At 35.2% G+C, this 25,309-nt stretch overlaps 1 protein-coding gene across 3 annotated transcripts in view; it reads right to left on the bottom strand.

The window, feature by feature from the left end:
- The window catches only part of FNIP1 (folliculin interacting protein 1), a 111,459-nt gene that overhangs the window by 57,702 nt on the left and 28,448 nt on the right, over window positions 1-25,309 (bottom strand). For 2 of the 3 annotated variants that reach the window (XM_019642211.1, XM_019642213.1), the window contains exons 2-3: window positions 10,080-10,206; window positions 1,847-1,981 (exon numbers count right to left, since the gene is read on the bottom strand). In XM_019642211.1, the coding sequence (XP_019497756.1) occupies window positions 1,847-1,981; window positions 10,080-10,206 (262 nt within the window). Of the gene's footprint in view, window positions 1-1,846; window positions 1,982-10,079; window positions 10,207-22,340; window positions 22,379-25,309 lie in introns of those variants that run through there. The other variant, XM_019642212.1, reaches the window with a different exon arrangement.

The raw sequence follows: 25,309 nt of genomic DNA, 5'->3' as shown, positions 1-25,309 counted from the left end.
TTTTCTTTCTCAGTCTTAATCTTGTTTTAATAAAAGCACAAAGCTAATTTTTAAAGGAAAAAATCACTTCTGATATACCTAGGCTGCTAAAAAGCAACTCATCTATTCTTGGGATTTGGTTGCGATAAAATTTTTATTTCAAGGCACAGGGGTTTAGGTACGCAACAGTGTCATTTTAGAAATAGAGTAGAATAATTTTAATAATCAAGTAGTTTGATTTTTTTTTTTAAAGATCAATGCCAATCTTGCTTGTCAAACCTAAATTGCTGCTGGTTAATGACAGAAATGAGAGCCTTCTCTTACAAGCACATTTTTGCTATAATGTCTCTAGCTCCATTCTTATTTTGACTAAAATTATTATTTCTTACATAAAGCAAGCTATATGAATTTAAATATCAAAGCATTTACAGATTTTACTACTATAAATAGAAAAAAATCCTAAGAAAATACAGTAAAAATAAATTAGTGTTTACATTTTATAAGACCATACAGTTTGCTATTAAAGGTTTTCTTTAATATCTACCAAATAGTTACTATGAATTTCACTGACATGTTATATATTTTAATGTAACAATCTATAATGAAGGTCATAATTAAGGAAGTGCTATCATCTTTAATGCTTTTATTAAAAAGGCCCTTATTTGAAAGGTCAATTTTTTGCAAGTACTCATTGATGGGAGCTAATAATCTATGATAATCTGTGTAAAAAATAATATTCTAGTTACCTGAAATCACATTTTATCAAGTGTAGTAAACTATATGCTACAATAATTCAATGTCTTCTTGCTAAAAAAGCAGATTTCCAGGACCATACTAAACCTATCAGAATATCTGGGCGCATGACCTGGAAATCTGTACCTTAAAAAAAAGCAAGTCTCTAGGCGTTTTGATGCAAAATAAAATTACAGTCACTCACTGTTTCAGGGTTTCTAAAAATCTGGATCCATATTCATTTTTAACTGTATATTATTAGGAAGAAAGGCAAGTTTGCACAATTGACCAAATTAGAAAATGTCCAACTGGCATGACTATGAAGACATTACATAGCACAGCACTATTAGGACTTGTGAAGGTATCACGCTGAAGGCGAAGGAGAAATGGAGGAACTATTCAGTGCCTCCTAATAAATATGTGGGTTTTAGTGACTTCAGAATTCTTTCACATATACTGTCACATTGATGTGGTATAAGGGCCAATTTCCATCCAAACACAATTGCCTAATTACAAATCATTAAAAAGCCCACGATTCCATTTTGGTACTGCTAAACATGAAATATTTGTGATTCATTCATGCAAGCTTGGCTGACACAAATAAGTCACATCAGGTGTATGAAACCAAACCACTGATGTTATGTATAATATAACAAGTTTATACAGCAGTTCCTATGTAGTTGCTGATTTAATTCTGTATTTTTAAAGAAGTCACATTACTTTTGAAAATAAAAATGCACATTTCTAATTGTGTATACTTCCTGTCACACTTCAACTTCACACTATAGCCAAATTGTATAATTATTTTATATTTATCTTCATGTTTCAATAATTTAAAAGTTTATAAAATAAGAAATTATTCTGGTACCTCCAAAAATCTGAATTGGGAAATAAAAGGTAGAGAAAATACCCCTGCTACCTATGCCCACAGTTCTTTGTACTTCCCTTATCTTAAAATTTATCAAAGTTCATACACTTATTTAATTATCTGCCTCTCCAGCTACAATGTAAACTCTAGGACCGTGAAAACTAGTCCATGTTACATCCCCAGTTCCTTTGATAGTGCACAACATATTGTAGATGTTCAAAAATAGCTGTGAATCAATTAATAAATAAATGACATCAGTGATCTTACCTGGTACTTAGGACACTGGTCTTTTGCATCAGAAGATGAAGTCATAGAACTATCTAAAGAGGAAGAGCTGTCTCCTCCAGGTTTCAGTTGGCAGCATTTCCCAAAGACTTTAACTTGAGCATCACTACAGAGTTTCTGAAAGAGATATTATCCTCATTCATACTTTAACTGATTTTTAGCCATACACAAATTTAATAGTATAAAAACCCTTGGAAAAATCAAAGATAAAATCATTCAAAATAATATAACCTAAATATAATGACTATTTGCATTTTACCATATTCTCTCCAATAATGTTTTATATTTTTTGTCTCACAACTATAATAATATTTGTGGCGTTTGTATTGTACTTATCTCACCAACATTATTAAGTTATGGGGATTTTTCTATATTACTATGGTCTACACAAAGTTCATTACTAGTGACAATAATATACTGCAGGAGTTTTCAAATTATTTGGTCTCAAAACACCTTTATGCTCTTAAAAATTATTGAGACCCCACCTCAAAGGCCTTTTGTTTATATAAGTTGTATCTATCAATATTTTCGAGTACTTTGAAGGTGACCATACCAGCAATGAGGTGTGTAGCCCTTCTTCTAGGATGAGTTCGCGAACTTAATTGTCTGACCTCCTGTAAGCATGATATAACTTTTCCTTCTCTCTTACAGAAAAGGTAAGTAATTCAGTTCTGCCCTTGCTTTATGTTACACTAATGTCCTGGAGAATCTTTCCATCTATTTTTACTAATCTTCCTCATTCTTTTTTTAAGTACAGCTGCACAGTATTCCGGTGTGTAAATATACTATACCTTATTTAACCAGTCATTTGTTAATGACATTGCAGGTTGAACTACTGGGTCAAAACATAAATACATATAATTTTGGAAGATATTTCCAATTACCCTCCATGGAAATTGTACATTTCACTCACTTTAACAGCAAAGTCTTGCTTGTCATTCAAAGTTTGGGTTATTGCCACTCTAAAAGGAAAGAACTACCATCACAGTAGTTTTAATTTTGATTTCCTTTACTATGAATGAGAGTAACAATCTTTTTAAATATGTAATGGCCATTCATATGTGAACTCTTTGCTCTTGTTCTTCACCCAATTTTCTACTAGGTGGTTTTCCTGTCTTGATTTCTAGGAACTAGAAAGATTGGCCACTTAGTTTTAGATTGTAAAAGTGTTTTCCCAGGGTATCATTTGTCTTTTAACTTTCCTTATGGTGGTGTTTTCTTTTTTGTTTCTTTTTGCTTTATTTTGTTCACCACACATTTTTTTTTAAATTTGTTTGTCAAATTTATCAGTCTTTACTTTATGGCCTCTGGATTTTAATTTGTAGCTAGCAAGGTCTTCTAAACTACACAGTTATATACAAAGTCACTCATTTTTTTTCTAATGTTGTAGTTTTATTTTTGTGCATTTAAATGTTTAACACTTGAGCTATAAATCCAAATTTATCTTTCTTCTAAATAGCCATCTAATTGTCTCTATATCATTTATTAATCTTTACCTTATTGATTTAAGATGATTTATCAAACACTAAATTCCTGCATGTATTTGGATCTATTTCTGATCCTGTATTTTGGTCCATTAGTCTCTCTATTTTTGTGACAATAACATATTGTTTTAATGATGGAGACTTTACTGTATATTTCCAAATCTGGTAAGGTTTGGTCATCCCCACTGCCCTTCTTTTGTTTTCCAAACATTATTGCAAATTTTTTCTATCTGAACTTTTTTAGACTATGCTGTCTGGTTCCAGACACAACGCCCCACCAAATAAATAAATATGGTTGGCATTTTTATTGAGATAGCAACATTTTACAAAGTAACTTAAAAAGAATGGAAAACTTTATGACACTGAGAATTATCCAAGAATATATTTTGCCTTTCCATTTGCTCAAGTAGCTTTTATGTACTTCAGGAGACTTTTGAAAGTTCTAAACATATAGGTTTTGTTAAGTTTCTGCACATGTACTTTTAAAAACTTATTTTAAATCGAGTTTTGGCTTACTTCATATCTTCTAATTGAAAGCTATTTGTATATATTGAGCTTACTGATTGGTGTATATTAATTTTTATACAGCTCCAACTACTTAATCAAATCTTATGTTCCAAATCTGGTATCATAATTAAGCCTCAACTATTAACACTTGTACAATGCTTTAGAGTGAACAAACCCTCACACATTGTAATTTGTATTCACCCTTCCAAAGTTATGTGAATTTTCTGATGTACAACTTTATCCTTGTGTATAACCAATGAAGGCTGAAACGTGAATAATCATATAACTTCACAGGGAACTCATGAAATAGCACTGCATTATCATTAAAACATAAACAATGTCCAGAATAATGATAGTATCATGTGATCAAACCAAACTGGATCCATTTGGCTATATCAGTGTTCAAAGAAACCACATCTCAATAATTTTTACATTTCAGCTATAGGATAATAAGGTCTGAGGGTCGAACACACACAAAAAATAAATTTTTGCAAACAAGCTAAGTTCCTTTATTAAAATCACTGAATGTATTCAATTTAATCAGGTTTTAAAGTTCAACAGTCATTTTTCATAGAACATAACAGTTACAAAATATATGTTCTGAGAAAGCTATACATTGATTAATAAATTTTATTCCAGCATTATAAAACAATATTTAGGCATGCAAAGTACTTTATTTCTAAAGCAAATCAAAGCATTTATGTAATTCACTAATCACAGAATTTAAAATGTAATAAAATACACAGCTCCCTCATTTCCTCTCCAAACCCATTAAATATCCTCTAAATACACAGTATTAGCTTTGTGTGGAAATACAGAAATGATCTGCTTATCCTACAACAAGGTGATGTCATGTTCTTCAAAGAGAATTCCTTGGTTCAACTGAACCCAGAAATGAATCAGTATTTCATTGTAAAATACTGCCTTCCCTCCCATCCCACATGAAAGCTACTCAATAAACTAAATTATGATCATCTATCATCTTTACAAAGAAAACGGTCATGTGTCTTATTTAAAGGGACCTCAATAAGTATTTTTACAATGGCCATATCTTAATGCTGATGTAGTTTCAAAGTAAACAAAGTTCATTAATCTGATTTTGATCCAATTAATTACACTCGAACTTCTTTAGTAAACCCAAGTGTTAGTATCTTCTACTTTTACTTGATAGCTTTCAAACATAATCCTGAAATTCAGAATCAGGCTAATATCAAATTGCCTAAGAAATTTATAGATGTTTTCAAATTAGAACTGTTATTTGAAACATTTGTTATTTGAAAATTAAATTAGAAATGTTAATTTCTTTTTGGTAAAGGGAGCACAGTAAAGCAATTTGGTAGAACTCACATTCTAATGCTTGGTTCTCCCATTTATAATTCATGGTATTATTTTCTCAATGTTAAGATAGAACTTTTTCTAAATAAAAACTTTTCGTAAATTATATGGCCATTTATAATCCTTATTCTCTCTTGTAGATTGTTTTAAACTAAGAAAAATAAAAGACGTAAGCAGTGACTTCCACACTTATCAGATCTAAATGGAAGGTTGCTGTGCAAAGACAAGGCTGAACGATTTACCTTCAGTCAGCAAACTGCTAAGGCCTAAATTATCTCATCAGTATGTATGGATCCAACATTTTGTATAAGTTTAAAATTATCATTTATATAACATAGTTTTCCTTTGCCCTTACAGAATCCACATGATTTGATGTTCCAATTGCACAGGCACAATAAAGTAAATGAAAAAATTATGGAAAGATCAAACAACTTGCAATTGGGGGAAACAATGGGCATTTCAAGGTGTTCTGTAGTGTTTAAAAGGAACATATGAAATCTTCATGAAAGTATTTCCAGGATTTTGACAATAAACTTCCTAACTGTAATTACAATTGATCAAATATGTCCTGAGTACTTAAAACATGTGAGGCAGTGTGCAGTTTAGGAAACAAAGTTGAATAACAGAGAAATTTTTTAGTACTTTGTTTTTTTCCCTAGTTTAATAACAAGTACACATATAAATATAGCTATAATACAGAAGTCTATGAAAGACAGCAAAGGATTATTAGAATTCTAATGGAGGAGAAAAGAAATATACCTAGAGGAATCAAAAAGGATTCATAAAGTTCTGATAAAATGAACCTTGAAAGAGGATAAATCTTCATTTAGGGAGATGGCATGTAGTCTGAGGACATACATGACAAATGAGACTAGGGCTATTCAAAGCTGTGATTTCCAGTCACTGATGAATCTCGAGAAAATTTTTAAAAAGAAGAAGTAGGCTTACAGGAAGATGTCAGAGGAATGAGGAATGAGTGGTTGGTATGAGATTAGAGCCAGTACACAGATTACTATTGAGACACAGAGAGACGAAGAGAAACAGAAGAGAGACCAAGAGGTGGAAAGGAGAGTCTGAGAAGTGACACTGAAGACAACCTGACAGAGAGAGACACCAGCAGATACCGAGAAGGAAGGCTGAGAGGGATAAAGACAGAAAAAAAAAGACAGAAGAACACATACAAAGGAGAAAGTAAAAGGAAAATTATTTTGCTGGTGTTGGGTAAGAGGCTTTGTGAATGTTTGCAGGCAAAGAAGAAACGCTAACAGAGGGAAGAAGGAAGACATCAGCAAAAGAGAAGGCTAGTGAGCCTAACAAAACACTACCCCAGAGAAGGTGAACAAAAAGGGTTTAAGAAATGGCATGAGTCCAGAATCACAAGGCTGTTTAAGATAAAAAGGAAGAGTGCTGAAGAAACACACAATGAACAGCATTGAGATAAATAGTAAAGGAGAGGTCATATGCTGTAATTCATTGGAACACTATCAAGAACAAAAAAAAAAAAACACCTCAATCAGTATTTGCTAAAAAAAATAATCAAAACAGTACTGATTAATCAACTGTCAATTTATCAGACTCAGCCCAATTCTGAAGAGCTATCAGCAGTATAAATAAAAAGAAGACATGCTTAGCACTTCTGCAGCTACCCTTAGATTTCAACTGTCTGCTTAACCATCTATAATTCTATGACTCTTTGGCATCTCACCGCCCAGCTATTCAAATCAAAGGCTGGTTCCACCAAAACACTTTCTTCTCCCTCATCACCCACATCTAACCATTCTCCACATAGCAGCCCCAAATGATTTTTTTCACTATATTTTGAAAATTGGGATATAAATGACAAATGACATTAATTTCAGGTGTACAACATGATGATTCGTTATTTGTATATACTGGGAAATGATCTCCACAATATGTATAGTTAACATCCATCACTATGTATAGTTACAAAAATTTTTTTCTTCTGATGAGAATTTTAAGATGTACTTTTAGCAACTTTCAAATATATAATAAGTATTATTAACTATTATCATCATAATGTACATTATATCACGTGACTTATTTCATTAACTGGAAGTTTGTACCTTTTGACCCACTTCACCCATTTCACCCACCTCTCACAACCACCTGTCTGTTCTTTGTTATCTATAGATTCAGTTCTTTTTAAATGCCTCATATAAGTGAGACCATACATACACGTTTGTCTTTCTCTTTCTCATTTATTTCATTTATCATAATGCCCTCAAAGTCCATCCATGTTGTTGCAAATGGCAAGATTTCATTCTATTTTATGGCTGAATAATATTCCAATGTATGTATGTACCACTTCTTTATTCAATCATCTATCGATGGACACTTAGGCTGTTTCCAAGTCTTGGCTATTGCAAATGCTGCTGCAATGAACGTAAAGGTTCAAATACCTTTTCAAATTAGTGTTTTTACTTTCTTTGGATAAATATCCAAAAGTGGAATTGCTGGATCATATGGTAGTTCTATTTTTTATTTTTTTATTTTCTGAGGAAACTTCATAGTGATTTCAATAGTGGCTACACCAACTTACATTCCCATAAACAGTGCACAAGAGTTTGCTTTCCTTCACATCCTAACCCACACTTGTCTTTTTGATGATAGCCATTCTAAAAGGTGTGAGGTGATTTCTCATTATGGTTTTGATTTGCATTTCCATGATTAGTGATTTGAGCATCTTCCCATGTACCTGTTGGCCATCTGTATGTCTTCTTTGGAAACATGTCTATTCAGATCCTCTGCCCATTTTTTAAATTGGATTGGTTGGGGTTTTCACTATTGAGTTGTATGAGTTCTTTATATATTTTGGATATTAGCCTCATCAGGTATATAATTTGCAAATATTTTCTCCCATCCGGTAGGTTGCCTTTTCATTTTGTTGATGATTTCCTTTGCTGTGCAGAAGCTTTCCATTTTGATGTAGTTCCACTTGTTGATTTTTGCTTTTGTTGCCTTTACTTTTGGTATCAAATCCAAAAACTTACTGCCAAAACTCATGTCAAAAGAGCTTGCTTTCTATGCTTTCTTCTACGAGTTTTATGGTTTCAGATCTTACATTTAAGTCTTGAATCCATTATGACTGACTTAGTTTTGCATATGGTCTGAGGTAATGGTTCAGTTTCATTCTTTTGCATGTGGCTGGCCAGGTGTCCCAACAGCATCCATTGAAAAAGACTATCCTCTCCCCATTGCATATTCTTGGCTCCTTTGTCATAAACTAATTGATCATATCTGTGTGAGTCTATTTCTGGGCTCTCTACCAAAATGATTTTTGTGAAATGTAAACCAAATCCCTTTAATGGTGCCCTCTGCATTTAGGATATAATCCAAATTTCTAACCCAGAGACCTATGAGGGCCTAAATACACTGGCTCCTGCTCCATCTGTCTCCAGCTTCTTCTCTAGCTACTATCATTTCAGCCAGACTTGCCTTCTTTTAGTTCCTTTAATTCACCAAACTCCTAAGTCACTTTGTACTACATTTTCTGATCTTACTACAAGGAATAGTCACCCCCCCATGCCATGCTTTAAGTTTCTTAAGATCTCAGCTTGAATTTTGCTTCTACGTTAAGACCTTCCTCAACACCCCTACACCCAAAATAGTGAATTGGGTTCCTTCCTGTGGAATCTCATAAGCATTCTGTATGTTTTGTTCACAATATTTAATTACAATTTGGAATTATTAATCCATGTATTTATTTATTCAATGTCCACCTCCTCTAAAGGGTGACTAACTGCAGGCACCAAGAGGGCAGAGACTGCTAAATTTCCAAGTGGCTAGTAGATACTTAGTTATCTGCACAAATAAATGATACTTTAAGAACATTTTGCAATGCTTACTTCTTATCAGATTGAAAAAAGTGTCCAGATAATGGCTACGAAACCTAAACAAAGCACAAACTCCAGAAAATTGAGAAATGTGTTAGTAATTACAAGGACACAGTAAATCTGGCAATCAAAGTAACTCAGAAAATGTACCTTTGATATTACATGACACTGCAGCAGACGCTGAGGATGGAGCTGTAAACAGGACCACAGACTATGGCCAAAAGATCCAACTTTTGTAAGAACAGAAAAATCTCAAATACAAACTCCTGAATCTCAAAAATAAATATTTGTTTGCTTTAACGGACAATTCTACTGGTAGGAAAAGCTTTCCCAAAGTATTTTGTTTTCAGTTGTTTACTGAAACACTAGTGAAAATTGCCATTTTAGGGGAGGGGGGGAAGACACAATTCCAGGGTTGCATTTCCAGATTACAGGTCCATTGGACTGAATCTTTATGCCAGAAAGTGCAACGGCAATAACCACAGTAGAGATAACCACAATCGCCTAGGTTTTCTGGGATGACCAAGTGAATGTCCATTACTTGTAGCACTACTGCTACAGTAGTCATAAAATATTTCAAAATAAAATGTTGAAAGGAACAGAATAGATGCTCTTGCTACCACTGTAGAGTAGGGAAAACATGACAGATTAAGGGCTGCAGATTTTAACTTGCTTAGCACCTTCAGACAAATAATTTCAGACAATTTCATTTCTTTAGGTCACACTTTCCACAACTGTAAGATGAAAGGTTTGGACCAGATCCTCTAAGGATCCCTATAGCTCTAGTCATATCTCTCAATATAATTACATAAGGAAATAAATGTCAAACTAAAATGTTCTTTGGTACTAGACTGATGACAAATAAGGCAACTTTCTTTTCCTTTAAAAATTCTCAAAATCAGGGCTCTGAATTATAAAAGCATGGCAAAGATGTTTTGTACTGACAAACAAAAGTAACATAATTGAAATTTTACCCACTTTCTTGAATTAAAATATCTGACATTAAATTTCAACCAAATCAATAATGATGCTCACCGATACTGATATGTCCTCATTTTTCCTCTTAACACTGGAGTCAAACAAGACATTTCTCCCTCGTCTTTCACAGTCTTGATATACAATCAGTCGAATTTGGCTTGGATCAAACTCTGGCAGAGGCCAACTTTAAAGAAAAATAAAGATCCATTAGAATTATTTTAATAAATATTCCACATAAATTTCCAGAAATAAAACCTGTATAACAAAACCCAAAGTTGTATTATTGCCAAAAATATAGAGAGAGCTTTTTATAAAATACAACTATTTAGGGCTGAAAACTTATACAGCTGACATTTTAGATTAAAAAATAAAAGTTGTGGCAAATATCACTCAGTGTATATAAAATATAGTCATCCCATATTAACCTAAAAATAGCTAACTTAAAAATTAAAGAATACTGCAAAAATACGTATTGATTTCATGTCATGGACTCAGATATTATTAAGGTTAAGCCACATTTTTAAATAGTTTTGTTACTGTTTTTTTAATATGAAAATGTAAAAACAAAAAGAGTTTTCAGTTTAAATAACAGTAATTAAGTATTTATAAAACAATAAGTAAAAAATTGATGAATCATAAATAGGGTGGAAATTCTAACATACAGCTGGTCTGAGTAAACATTGGCACCATCTCTTTGGAGAATAACCAAAGAGAATAACCTTCTAAATTATATACTAAATAGACAAAAATCTAGTAAACTTGAAGTTAACTCCAGCAATTCCATTCCAGAAAAGTTTACCATTATATAAGAATGTTCATAGCAGCACTTTTCATAACAGTTGAAAACTGGAAACAATTTAAATAGTGGAATGGGTAAATATATTATGGTATATTCAGACTACGAAATACTACACAACGAACACAATAAACAAACATCAGCTATAGGCAAAAACATGGATGGACCATAAGCAAAAGAAATCAAACAATGACAAACACAAACACACACACACACACACACACACACACACACACACACACACACAATGTACTTTTCCATTTATACAAAGGTTTAAATCAGGTCAAGTTTTATCTAGGAATGCACAGTTTTTAAAACTATAAGGAAAACGAAGTGGTGGCTTCAAAGTTTGGAGAGTGGTTATGTCTGGGAGTAAGGTGGAGGTGATATGGGAGTGTAACCAGGAAGGGACATACCAGGTGGATTGGAGCACTACTATGTTCTGTATTTTAACTGGACAGTGCTTAATGGATGTTCATTTTACAGTACAAAAAAAAAAAAGCTAACACATTTGTTTTATGTACTTCTATTATGTATTTATTTCATAAATAAAAAGGTTGATGGAGTGAGATAGGGAGAAAAGGGAAAGAGAGAAATCAGTAAGCTGTGTGGTGTAGATAATGGTCTCATGAGCTGAGCACACTACAATTGATGGGATAGTTGCTAAGAAACAAGAGAACTGCCTTTTTCCAAGAGCTGTTTGTCATTAGTTACATTAGGCTGAATGGTCAATTCCCCACAATCCATCAGTCATAGCTCTTGATTGGGTTTCTTCATTTCCTTAAGAAAATCTTAACCTTAACTCTACCAATGCATGTTTAAAAAAATCTCGTAACTGGCAACATAAAACATCTTCATCCCAAATTCTTGATAGTAAATACAATTTTAGCTTTCTCCTGTCTAATCCTTAGCAAATGTCCTTGTGTTAGAAATTGATGGAAGACCCTAGACATTCGAGCTAAACCAGAGATTCATCCTTAGACCACAATGATTTGCTTTTGTTAAACTGTGCTTTGATGTTATGCAAAGGAAACAGTAAAAGAACGGATAGACATAGGATTAAAATCAGGAAAGTGGTCTCATGGAAAACAAGAAAGAAAAGCATTTTAGAGAGGAAGAAGAAATACCATGACAGTCACTAAAAAGCATTCACTAGCTTTAGAAATATAGCTGACATGATGAGAGTGGAATCTAAGCTAGTTAGGGAAGACAGTGAAGGTTGGAGGCTAGAAGATTTGAAGAAAATGGAGGCAGTGTGGTCAAAGTGCTGAAATAACATCAAGAGGTATAGTGGGGAGGTAGGGAGATAAGCAATAGGAACTATAACCACAGGATAGAATATTAAAGTTTAAGATATAAGAGGTACAACAGTTCATTCATTCATTCGATACAGATATGTGCCTACTATGTGCCAAACATTGGTTGGGGCGAGATAATAAAGAACCTGCTCTGGAAGCAAGAGACGCAGTAGCTAAGAAATAAATGAACATAATAATTTTAGGTAAGTGACAGATGAAATAAATCAAAACAGGTAATCAACAGACTGTGACAGAGGAGGTAGTAAGAGGACAGTGTGGGAGTAGGAGAGATATATTCATTTTTTAAATGCCTATGTGGACAAAATTCTGGAAAAAATGAGAAGTTGGGTTTTCCTGGATGTGAGGTCTTCCAACAGACCTTGAATTAGCAGTGACCCCCATTTCATTCATCCAAACCCGTTTGGTCTCCAAAGCACCCAAAAAAATCACCTCCAAAGTACTTTGCTTAGATGTAGAAATGTTCGCAATCAGGCCCTGATCTGCCTTTCCAGAACTCCTCCGTGTTACCCATAATACCATCATGCTGATCTCAGAGGTGCCAGGATATACTGGGCTGCTTCAGAGTTCCGACTTTGGTACGAGCAACTTCTTCTACCTGAAATATCCTCAACCACCTTGGCAAATGCCTACTCATTCTTAAAGATCTAGCTCAAATGTCACTTCCTTGGAAGCCTTTACTAATTCCTCCAGTAGAGTTAGTGCTGACTTCTGAGATTACACTTATTTTAGATTGTAATGCTAATAGTATTTTCTACATTATACTGGAAATGTTATTTGTTTACATGCCTGTTTCTTCCATTAGAAATAAACCTCCCTGAGGGCAAAGCTTATTCATCTCCGAATCCCTAGTCCTAAGTATATTAAATCAGTAAAAACTACATACCCTTAAATAAAGGCAACACTACAGGCATTAAATAAATATGTCATGAGTACATGGATTGAACTATAATATTCCACAATATGAAAAAATAAAACGAGCTTTCTTTACAAAGTTAAAAAGGCCTATCTATCAACTGATGAATAAGCAAAATGTGGTATATCCATACAATGGAATATTATTTGGCTATTTAAAGGATACAGGCTACAACATGGATGAACCTTGAAATCATTATGTATGCCTAAGTGAAAGAAGCCAGTCATAAAAGGCTACATACTGTTTGATCCCATTTATATGACCTGTCCAGAATAGCCAAATCCATTGTGACAGAAAGTGAATTAGTGGCTGCCCAGGAAGGGTGGGGTGGGGGCAAGGGGAGATGACCTGCAATATGTACAGGGTTTCTTTTCTTTATAGGATGATGAAATGTTCTGGAATGAGAGATGGTTGCACAACTCCGTGACTACAAAAAGCCACTGAATTCTACACACTTTAAAAGGGTGAATTTTATAGTATATAAAATACAGCTCAACAATAATAAAAAAGTTAGAATGCTGTTCTCCCTAACTTACTTAACCCTCCATCAGGCACAACTGATCTCACAGATTCATTGCACAAAAATTTTCAAATATCTAACAGTTAACTTAAGTATCGTGACTCATCACTTCTGTATCTTCCCCCCTACCATAATCTATCGCCAGTCCTGTTTGTGACTTAGTACAGTAGAGACGTATTTCATAAACAGCATCTTTGTGTGCAATGAATCTGTGAGCTCAGCTGCGCCCGACGGAGGGCTAAGCATTTATAAAGTATACTCTGTTAATTCAAATTAAGACTGTGTATAAAAGCTAAAATTATAAAGCTTTTAGATAGAAAAAGAAGAATATCTATGCAACCTTTGGGTACACAAAGATTTCTTAAATAAGACACAAAAATTAGTAAGCATAAGAAAAAATTGAAAAATTGGACTCCATCAAAATTTAAAACCTGCACATCAAAAGGCTGAGTTGTTTTCAAAACAAAAAGGCCAGCCAAAAACTGGAAGAATATTTGTGAAGTATATAACTAACAAAGGCCCTGTAAACAACCTACAAAGAACTACAAAGCAATAAGACAAATAATCCAGTTTTTAAATGGGCAAGAGACTTGGGTATTTCATATAAGGAGATATATGAGTGAACGAACAAAGCACATGGAAATGATGCTAACAGTATTAATCATCAGAAAAATGCAAATTATAACCCTTCTGCAACCATAAAATAGCTAAAATTAAAAGGGCCAATAATACCAGTTGCTGGTAAGAATATAAAGCACTTGGGAATCTCGTGCATTGTTGGTATGACTACAAAAGGGTACAATCATTTTGGAAAATATTTGGCAGCCATGACCCGGCAATTTTACTAATAGGTACATTTACTCATAGGTACATATCCAACAGAAATGAAAATACATGTCAACAAAGACTTTCACAGAAATGTTCTTTGCAGCTTCATTCATTAACAGCAAAAACTTGGGAACACCTCAAATGACCATCAATGGGAGAATGGATAAACGAACTATGATATATTCCTACATTGAAATACTACTCAGAAATACACAATAACAAAGATGAACTCTAAAACATTGTTCAGTGAAAAAATTCAAACACAAAAGCATACATATTGGTAATTCCATTTACATGCAGAAATCAAAACAGTGGTTGGCCCATGGGGATATAAAAGACAGTTTGGGGAATATAATCAATAATGTTGTAAAGATTTTGTAGGCTATACGATGGACACTTGTCTTATTAGGGAGACCATGTCATGGACAGTGTAGATGCCTGACCACTGCACTGTATACCTTCAGATGAATGTCAACTATAATTTAATATACATATGTATATATATACATATATATACACCTATATACATATATGTGTATATACATATACATATATACACATGTGTGTATATGTGTGTGTGTGTGTGTGTGTATATATATATATATATATAGTCACAGTATGTGGAGTACAGCATAGGGAATATAGTCAGTGGAACTGTAAGCTATATACAATGTCAGAGGTGTAGTAGATTGGGCAAGAGGGGTTATCACTTTGTGAGGGGTATAAAGGTCTAACTATTACATTGTTTTGTAGGCCCAAAACTAATAAAAATAATAATAATAAAAAACAGTGGTTGGCCAGGGGTGGGTGAATGGACTAGAAAGGTGTATGAAGGAACTGTCAGGAGTGACTGAAATGTTCTACATCTTTACTGGGGTTGTAGTTAAACAGATGTATATATTTTTCAAAATTAATCAAATTATGCACTTAAAATGTCTGCATTTTATGTAAATTGTATCTCAATTTTTAAAATGGACAGGATTGTAGGGAGAAAAAAATAACACTAAAAATAATCAAACTATGTATTTACATTATAGTAAAGACAGACCGCCTGAAACAAAAGAGGAAATCCATGGTAAAAGGTTACTTCAAAGGTCAAGGAAGGGCCGGCCAAGTGGCGTGTTGATTAAGAACTGGCGTGGGACGCCAGAGGGCCCTGGTTCGGATCCCACATATGAGGGCCAGTGACACTGCCATCTACAGCTAATATGCTGAACAACAGCTCGACCTGGAGCTGGGCTGCCGTGAGTCACCAGCGACCGCGTAGGCTGCAGCCCCTGCTGCAGTGGGTTGCCATGGGCTACCGTGTGTAGCCAGCAGCCGCTGTGAACGGCATCCAGAAGCCAGTGACTGATCGGCCTTGCCCGAGAAGAGCGCAATGATGGTGCCAGCTTGGGTCAGTGAAGCAACATCCTCCACAAAAAGACTGAAGAACAAACCAACAGCAACTTGTCTGTTCCTCTCCCCCAATTCCCCAATTAAAAAAAAAATCTTTAAAACAAACAAACAAAAAGGTCAAGGAAGATGAAGATGAAGAAAGGAATAATACACAGTGCTGAAGGCTGCAGAAAGGCCAAAATTTATGAAGACTACAAGTGCCGGTGGGATTTAATAATTTGGTGATCTTTGGTACTCTTGCAAGAACCATTTCAGCGGAGAAGTGGGGTGGAGTCGGGGTTAGTCACAAAGCAATAGCAATGGACTGAAGGAAAAGAGCTAAGACAGTAAGGATAGTAAGTATATGCTACTTGGAAAGGTTTCCCTGTGAAAAGGGAAGATAAAGGATGACATATAATTAATTGACCATCTAAAATGCAAAGTTTTGAAAGTAAAAGAGAGTCCTAAACACACAGGAGTAAACTGAGATTATCATGGGCAACCAAGATCGATTGTTACCCCAGAGAGGCAGAAGAAGGAAAACGATCTGTCTGTCTGTCTGTCTACCTGTATATCTGAAAAAGGAAGAAGGCTCAATCCTTATAGAGAAACTTCGACTTTGGGACATGCCTGAATAAGATAAACACAGAGATAAAAATCACACAGCCTTATATTTATTTTTTATTTATTTTTTTAAAACAATTTTATTGGGGAATTGGGGGAGGGGAACAGCACTGGGGAATCGGGGGAAGGGGAACAGACAAGTTGCTGTCCTTTTGTTCTTCAGTCTAGTTGTGGAGGATGTCGCTTCACTGGCCCATGTTGGTATTATCATTGCGCTCTTCCCAAGTGAGGCAGTCGCTCGCCAGCCTCTGGGAGGCTGCTCACGGCAGCTCACACTGGCTGCTGGCCACTCATGGTAGCTTCCAGCAGCCCACTGCAGCAGGGACTGCAGCCTACGCTGTCGGCGGCGACTCACAGCAGCCCAGCTCCAGGTCGAGCTGTTGTTCACCATCTTAGCTGTAGAGGGCACAGCGTCATTGACCCTCACGTGGAATCCAAACCGGGGCCCTGCTGCTCAGAGCTGGCGTCCCAAGCCAACTCTTAACCAACGTGCCACTAGGCTGGCCCTACACAGCCTTATATTTAAATGGAAATCTTGTGAGACGTTGTTTTGGTCTCACAAAGAAATTCCTAGAGTTACTGCTGTTCAAAAACAAAGCTGGTCAAAGTTATCTGGGAAGACATCTGTGCTGCTGCAGAGCATGTCCCTGAAATTGACAAGGTTTTTTAGAGTCTTGATTCCCTTTACCTTCTAATGGAAAGAAGTTGTAAATTCTGAAATTTATAGATATGAAATTGAGTAAATAGATTTGTTACCAAAATGTTGCCTGGCAAATTAATTATATTTCACATACACTAGAACATGATATTGCACAACAACAAACAATAACCTCAGTGACTCCTTTAATTTAAATAATTTTAAATGCATAGTCACCTTAAATTTACTCATTTTTCAAATGAAAAAAGTGGAAGAGAAGCAAAAATGGCCCCTCAAGTCACTGTTTTGGTTCGTGCTGGCGGGTCTTCCCCCTTCCTTTCATTCTCATCTCTTATCTTCCACTGGTACGCACTTCTGATCAACACTCAAAGGGTCTGGAATAATCCTTTATTATATTGGAACCTAAACCTTCTGATATTTAATCCACCATGATTTCCACTTCATCATGTGGCCTCTTTTTATCACAATGTAACTGAAGACATAACTAAGCAAAATCATTAACAGTGGTAAGAACACCATCACCATTCATAAAAATTATCTATATATTATGCAAAACTTTCCTCAGTATTAAGCTATTGTGTTCAGCATAATGTTAATTTAAATATTAGTAAGAAAATTACTGTGATGAACCACAAACTATTTTAAAGACTCTACAAAGGTGTTATTTATAGTTTATGTCAGCTTATCTGTTCCACATGTTTTTTATCTGACACCTTCAAAGAATGCTAACAGAAAATAAACACGCTGGACTAGACACCTCCTTTACACAATGACACTGCACCTTGTTAGACTGTACGAATTACTATAACAATGTTACTGGCTACCAACTTAGGTCTGAATCATGCATTCTCAAAGGTGGCTTCCAAGGAGGCAAATTTGGGTCTTGGTACAAGGGTGGGAGTAGAAAGAGGAAGGAGGCAAAACAAATTTTTAGATATTATAATAGGTATGGGCCTCCAAAGGGCCACAATACATAAGTAAATGCACAGTCGTACTAGAATTTCATTGGGGGCAGGGGGAACGGAGAGATTAAGGGGAAAAAACATCTAAGAAAGGCTCCTTAGGGGGACAATAATGTAAAAACATGGTTGAGGAACACCAGGCTAATCGCTAGTCTGTATCTCAACACATTAATAATTGCCACGCTTAAAGAAAACATTACAAAATTCACATTTCCCCCCCCCCATTTAACCAACTCTTCTGCCTCATCAATCATCTTTAAATTGAATTTCATGCACTTGTGGATAAATACCAACTGGTCTCTTCTCTTCCTCTACTCCTAATCCAATTGACCATTCATACATTTTCTCTTTCACTTAGCATCAAAGGGTCTGGAATAATCTGACTACACAGTACACTTATCACACCTGAAGATTTTAAGTTCACTCGGTCAATAATTATTTGTACTGTGCCTACTATGTACCTGATACTATGTTAGTTGTCCTTTCCTGAGCCTTATCCATCATTGCTGCCTCACTGAAATGAAAACATGCACAATGATGCAGACTAGCTCTGAGAAACCATTAACACCCAAAGCTCTTGCAAGAAATGGAGAAAGGGCAGCCAGATTTTAAAAGTTATGCATGCAGAATTAGAGAAAGAGCCCCCAGTACTGGAAAACACTCTGAGTTTGGTAAAAGGTGAATTATGGAGGGAAGGGGGAGAGAGAAAGTGAGGCTAAATTAGGCTACAAGAGACAAGCAAAAAGCTTTCCCAACCTAACACCAACAAGGCAAGAACTGGACACCATCAGAACTCCAAAACATCATAGCCAAAAGGACGATATTCAATTGGAGAAATATTTTCTGTACATGGGGAAAGTAATTTGAGTTTTTAAAAAACCTGTAGAAAGATTTTGCTTCAGAGAAATCTTCTAATATAATAGACAATGTTTAAATATGCCTCCTGAAAGCAAAGTATGTAAGTCTTGCAATGTTTTTTTACTTTACACAACATTTTAATTTTTGGCCCAACAATGCACAAATAACACTGACCATTCCCTCTGTAAAATATACTGACCAGCAAAGGACCAGCAATGAATGTATATTTATATGTTTTAAGCTAAAAAATAAAATGTTACATGTACAGTTTTTAAAATTCCTCACTTCAATTGACGTTTTCCATTAATCTGGAAGTCCCAATTGTATCAGAGAGAGCTTATTTTCCTTTTGATATATTTCCTGTGTATTTTTAAAAATAATAATTGTGAACACAGGAGCTATAGCAGCAATTTCCAATCATTTCTAATAAAAGGATACCTTTTATTAGATACTCAGTATCCAGTAACAGGTATTATGATCGAAAGCTACTATAAATTCACTATAGTATTAATCAAAAGAACATCTATCTATATATGAGAAACAGAACTACATATGAGCAAGCTGGTGCATTGTCATGATGCAAGAGCCATGAATTGTTGGCAAAAAGTTCACACAGCCTTTTCAGCACTTCCAAATAGTAAACTTGGTTAACTGCTTGTCCAGTTGGTACAAATTCATAATAAATAATCCCCCTGATATCAAAAAAGGTTAGCAACATTGTTGTAATAAGTTGTCAAACTTAATTGTCAGACTTTAATTGTCAGACCGTATGCATCATGCAATTATTTACTCAGTTTACAGACAGCACTCAATTTTTTTGTAGAATTGAGGACCCAATTCAATAACTCTTCCCCAACTCAGGGGTCAAAAGACCTAAGGTCAGGATACATACACAATCAGATTAACTATGTATAGAAAATTAGAGGAACCATAAAATACATGTAAAATTGCACTGTAGAAAGTTTTTAAAATATTGAAAACAATTAAGAAAAAAACATAGATCACTACTGAGAATATCACTGCATTTCTGCTAGGAATCACATTAAAGAAGTGTTTAAAAGAAATTTTCTTTTTTTTTTTTTTTTAGCTGAGCCATCCTGCCACCTGTTGGCAGCTCAGCGGCTGCTCAGCTCGGACCGGGACTTGAACCGCTGTTGCTCAGAGCTCAAACTCTTGAGCGAGCTCTTAACCAAATGAGCCACTCAGCTGGCCCTAAAAGAAATTTTCTTAAGCAGGTAAGATGATCAGTAGCAAGATGTCATTATTGAACCAATTTCGCATTTCAATATAATTCAAACTGATATTATAGAGGAAATTCCTCCCAGATTGACAACTTGTTAATCACAAGTTATAATTTATATTTTATTTTGGCTTTTCATGCTTCAGTTAACTTCCTAAATACTATAATGAGAAGCTGGGAGAGAGAAGGAATATAATACAACTTCAATTAATTTGCTGAACAAGTGAATGAATGAATGGCTTTTTTAAGGGGTACCACTTTAATGTTGGAAGCCCATATGTACAGACTTTATGTAATTATTTCTCTAAGGAATTATAATTCTCTAACCTGACAGAAAAATAATCCCATGATTTATTTGTTAATCTCAGTTCCAAAGAACTTAATTATCAATTTAGGCCTTTTTCTTATCAGAAAAATCTTGATTTTATATAGGCTGTTTACATCGTTGTTTTTCTCCAACTACATTCTAATAAATAAAAAAATAATACTAGATAATATTTAATCTGTGTATAGGCATACTAAATTCAATTATACCCAGAATATTAATGAAATCCTAATGATTGTCATTTACATTTCAATGCAAGTATAGTCAGCTACTTGGCTGTCATTTCATCAAATTAGATAACACATGTGAAACAATACTTTAAGATAAAAATATAAAGTATTACCAGAATTAAGGATCCCATATCCATTTATACTTATTCCATAATTTAACGTGTACAAAATCATACCCACAAAGTAAAATTTTACATAAAGATTTCAGAGAAGGGAAATTAAGCATCTATAACATGAATTCTTGGTGAAACAGAACCTCAGCAAAAATAAATTTCTGTACAATGACAGCAAACCATCTATCATATCAGCTATCATATTTACTTAGTATTTTTTAGCAACACATACACCTAATGGAAATACTATACCTGACCTATGTGGCTTTTAACTTTCTGACATTAATTCTGTGTACCTTAGAACTTAGAAACTTCAGTGGGACACTGGAAATATTTTCAAAACAGCTAAAACAACTCAGAGAGCCACTATCCAAGTTGTTCAACTTGGTTATGCATATTGAAAAAATATTTTTAAACTTTCATAGAATTCATTTAAAATATAAAAACAACACACCTTAGTCTAAATTCACTACTAATTCAAGTCATAAATGACTTAAGTGGAGACACACAGTAAGATGTTCACAGAGCACCAAAAACATTATCATATAAATTCAGGTCCATTTCAGTAAAATTAAACAATAACATTAACTATGAAAAACTGGATTAAGATCAATAAGCTAATAAATGTCAAGTTTTAATTTAAATTTTACTCAGAAATATGTATATAAGGCAAATACACAAAAACACACTGCTTTCCAAATCTCTAGTAAGTGTTCCTATGTAAACATGAAAAAGATCAGTGAATGACAGAAAAATAATAAGACACACATATAACATTCATAAATTAGATATTTTTAAATAATAATTACCACCTGCTTAAAACATTCTCAAAAAGTCCTAAATTTATCACCATAATTTTAATCAACTTTTGATAAAATAAGTGTATCTAAAATCTCAGCATTTAAAATTTACTTCAGGTATTTTAAAACAAACATATCACCAAATTTTAACTAAGTTGGGGTTGATTTTGATGTTAACATTTGAAAATAACATCTTGAGTTAAACTGTACATTAGCGGCATCTCTATTTTTCATAAACAGTTCCACTTTTCAAAATCCCTAAAAACTCCAGTTATGCACAACTGCCAGTCCAGGTTAAGAATAGCAATGAACCATGTTCATCTGACTGTCAGGTGACATACCAAGAAGTCAGACTTAACACAAATAAAAGCCTCGCCACACGGCTATGAAAAAGGCTTCATCCCAGCAACTGGACCACAGGGGTCCGAGGGCCTGAAGAAATCTACTGCCCATGACAAAACCTAAGTATTTTTCAAAAGACCCCATCTACATACTCAGTCCTCCTGTTAAGTAATATCCTGTTCTTTTCTTCACTTAGAGTCTGGGATTTTTACAGAAACAAATTATGACTACTTTCAATTCCTTTATCTCTTCTACTACAAATATATGATTTTAAAAAATCAATCCAAGTATTTGGTAAACTAAGTGCTGTCCTGGCAGCTTATGCAGACTAGGAATGCCAGTTTTTTTAAGTGTACCTTAACTCATTAAGGGGTCCTGTGCAGAGTGCTCAGGCAACCATGGCTAGTACCCACCTCTTTAAACAATCCCCATCCATAAGGAATTCAGGCTCATTTACCAAACAAGAAAACAGTACACCTCCTCTTCTTCCCTGTGCCATTACAGACAAGTGCACACACACAGCAAGTTTGTGTTCTACCCAGATGACGAGCAACTGGAAAGGCAATCCCTAATGATGACAGGACCCAGAGCGGGCAGTCAGTATGGAAACTGGCTCACTAGTCTGAACTCTGTGGAATTCAGATAGACAAGTCTAGCACAAATCACAACTTCTGAATTTATAAACTTCAATAAAACTATCATGTTACATTTCTTGGCTGGCTCATGAAATACAGACATTTCAGCTTGCTTTGAAAACACTGTCTTTCACTGGGTTTTTATTTTAACATGTATCAGCATGTTCTTCCAGAAAAAACATAGAGCACATCTGTGAATTATGCTAATAGGACTAACTGCAGTAACACAAGTGCCTTAATACAATGGGCTATTGGCCCACAACCAAATAGACAATAAGCTAAGACCAAGAATCCACTCCCCACATCCAACAGTACAGAAACAGCAGAAGGGCCTCCGAAACAGCCAAACCAGGGTTTACACTCCAGCCTGGCCACACACTGACAGACTGTTATCTTACACAAGCACCTTCACTTCTCCAGCTCTCAGGATGCTCATCTGTAAGATAAGAGGACTCTCTCTGTGATTACTGCAGGGACACTTAAAACACTGTGCTTCACATAGGAGAGTTAAATAAACATCTGGGGAATTACAACCTTCTCATCCAAGTACAATGCCTTTTTGTCCTCATTATAAAACTAACTTTATTTTAATTGTAATGCTTTATAATTCTTTTTTAAATTAAAATTTATTGGGGTGACAATTGTTAGTCAAGTTACATAGGTTTCAGGTGTACAATTCTGTAATAAATCATCTATACATCACATTGTGTATTCACCACCCAGAGTCAGTCTATATAATTAACTCTAATAATCCCAGTGCTTGTTGTGATATACAAATATCGACCACAACAGTTTGAGCAATTTCTCCATTATTCATTAGGCAGAAACTTTTAAAATCCATCTTTCATGATAGCTCTATGATGCAAGCATGTTTACTACAAAATTAAATGTATTACAGAGGGAAAAAAACTAGAAACAACTAAAATGTCTACCAACAGAAGACTGAATAAATAAATTACAGTACAGTTGGCCCTCCATATCCATGTTTCACATCCGCAGTTGGGAATCCAAAGCTGAGAATCTGCGGATCCGAAGGGCCGACTGTATGCCTTGTTCTGTGCCATTTTATATAAGGGAATTGAGCATCTGCAGGCTTTGGTTCCTGTGGGAAGTCCTGGAACCAATCCCCCATGGATATGAGAGACAGCTGGACATTCATTCAGAGAAATACTGGGGAAGCCTTTTAAAAGATGAGACAGGGGCCGGCCGAGTGGCTCGTTGGTTAAGAGTTGGCTTGGAAGCGCGAGCTCTGAGCAGCAAGGCCGCCGGTTCAGATCCCACATGGTTCAGTGACGCTGCACCCTCTACAGCTAAGATGGTGAACAACAGCTGGGCTGCCGTGAGTCGGCGTAAACTGCAGTGGGGCTGCAGTGGGCTGCCATGAGCTACCGTGAGTGGCCGGCAGCCGGCGTGAGCAGCTGTCCAAAGGCTGGTGACCGATCTGTCTCAGCCGGGAAGAGCGCAATGATCACAATACCAACATGGGCCAATGAAGTGACATTCTCCACAACTAGACTGAAGAACAAAAGGACAACAACTTGTCTGTTCCCCAACACTGTTCCCCTCCCCCAATTCCCCAATAAAATCTTTTAAATAAATAAATGGATGAAGTAAAACTATATGTGAAGATCTCCAAGATAATTATCACATGAAGAAAAGCAAGGTTCAAAATAGTATGTATTCCATCAGAGCGGAGGCAAACAAACATCATATGCTTGTATATGCATTAAACATTTTTGAGAAAGATAAATAAGAAACTTAATAGAAAGATACATTAATTGTTAAAAGAAGCGGCCCCTGAGAATTGGAGAAAAGGCTACATTTACTTTTGCATTATGCTCTTCTACACCTCTAGTCTGAACCAAAACTTCACATTCATTTCAATAACCACCTTGACTCCCCAGGTTTTAGGCACCTTGTCCTCTAAGGAATATATAACAAAGCTTGATAACCATCATAATCTTACTGCAGAACATCATCTGTTTTTCCACGAAATATTTCAGGATAGAAAAGAACTAAACAGAGAAAAGTTTAATAGCCAATCAAACACCAGCAAAGTGCCACAAAACTAAGAAACAGAAGAAAAAGTGTTCCAAAACAGAAAAGCCAGTAGTTGAATTAATTAGAAGTTTATTTCTCCAATGTCAACCTTCTAAAGTCTCTAGTCACCCAAATGCTCAAACCAAAATTCCAGAAGTTACCAAGTCCTATTTATTCTATCTCCTAAATGTCTTGAGTCAGACCACCATCACCACTACAGTGCCACCATCCTAGTTTGAGCTACCACAACATCTAACCACTTAGTCTCCTGACCTCTCCGGCTTTCCTCCAATTTATTCTCCACAGTGCAGCCAAAATGGGAAAATCTCAACATGTTACTCACCTACTAAAAATCCCTACTTAATTTCCTACTGCTCTCAGGATAAGGTTCTAACTTTTTAATAGAGTTGGCCTCGCCTCCTATTCCCTCCTCCCACTCCCTGCCCATATCCACTCCAATCAGTTTTACAAATGCAGTTTTCATGTCAAACCTTCTTCATTGTTTTTTCTTTGGTCTGTCATATTTTTTTTCGGTTCCTCCCCTACTAGCCTGGTTTATTTTTCCAGGTCTCAGCTTTTTTTTTTTAAAGATTTTATTGGGGAATTGGGGGAGGGGGACAGACAAGTTGCTGTCCTTTTGTTCTTCAGTCTAGTTGTGGAGGACATCGCTTCACTGGCCCAAGTTGGCACCATCATTGCACTCTTCC

This window comes from Hipposideros armiger, unplaced genomic scaffold, assembly GCF_001890085.2.
Source record: "Hipposideros armiger isolate ML-2016 unplaced genomic scaffold, ASM189008v1 scaffold_66, whole genome shotgun sequence".
Lineage (NCBI taxonomy): Eukaryota > Metazoa > Chordata > Mammalia > Chiroptera > Hipposideridae > Hipposideros > Hipposideros armiger.
This window is presented reverse-complemented; position numbering and strand designations above follow the sequence as displayed.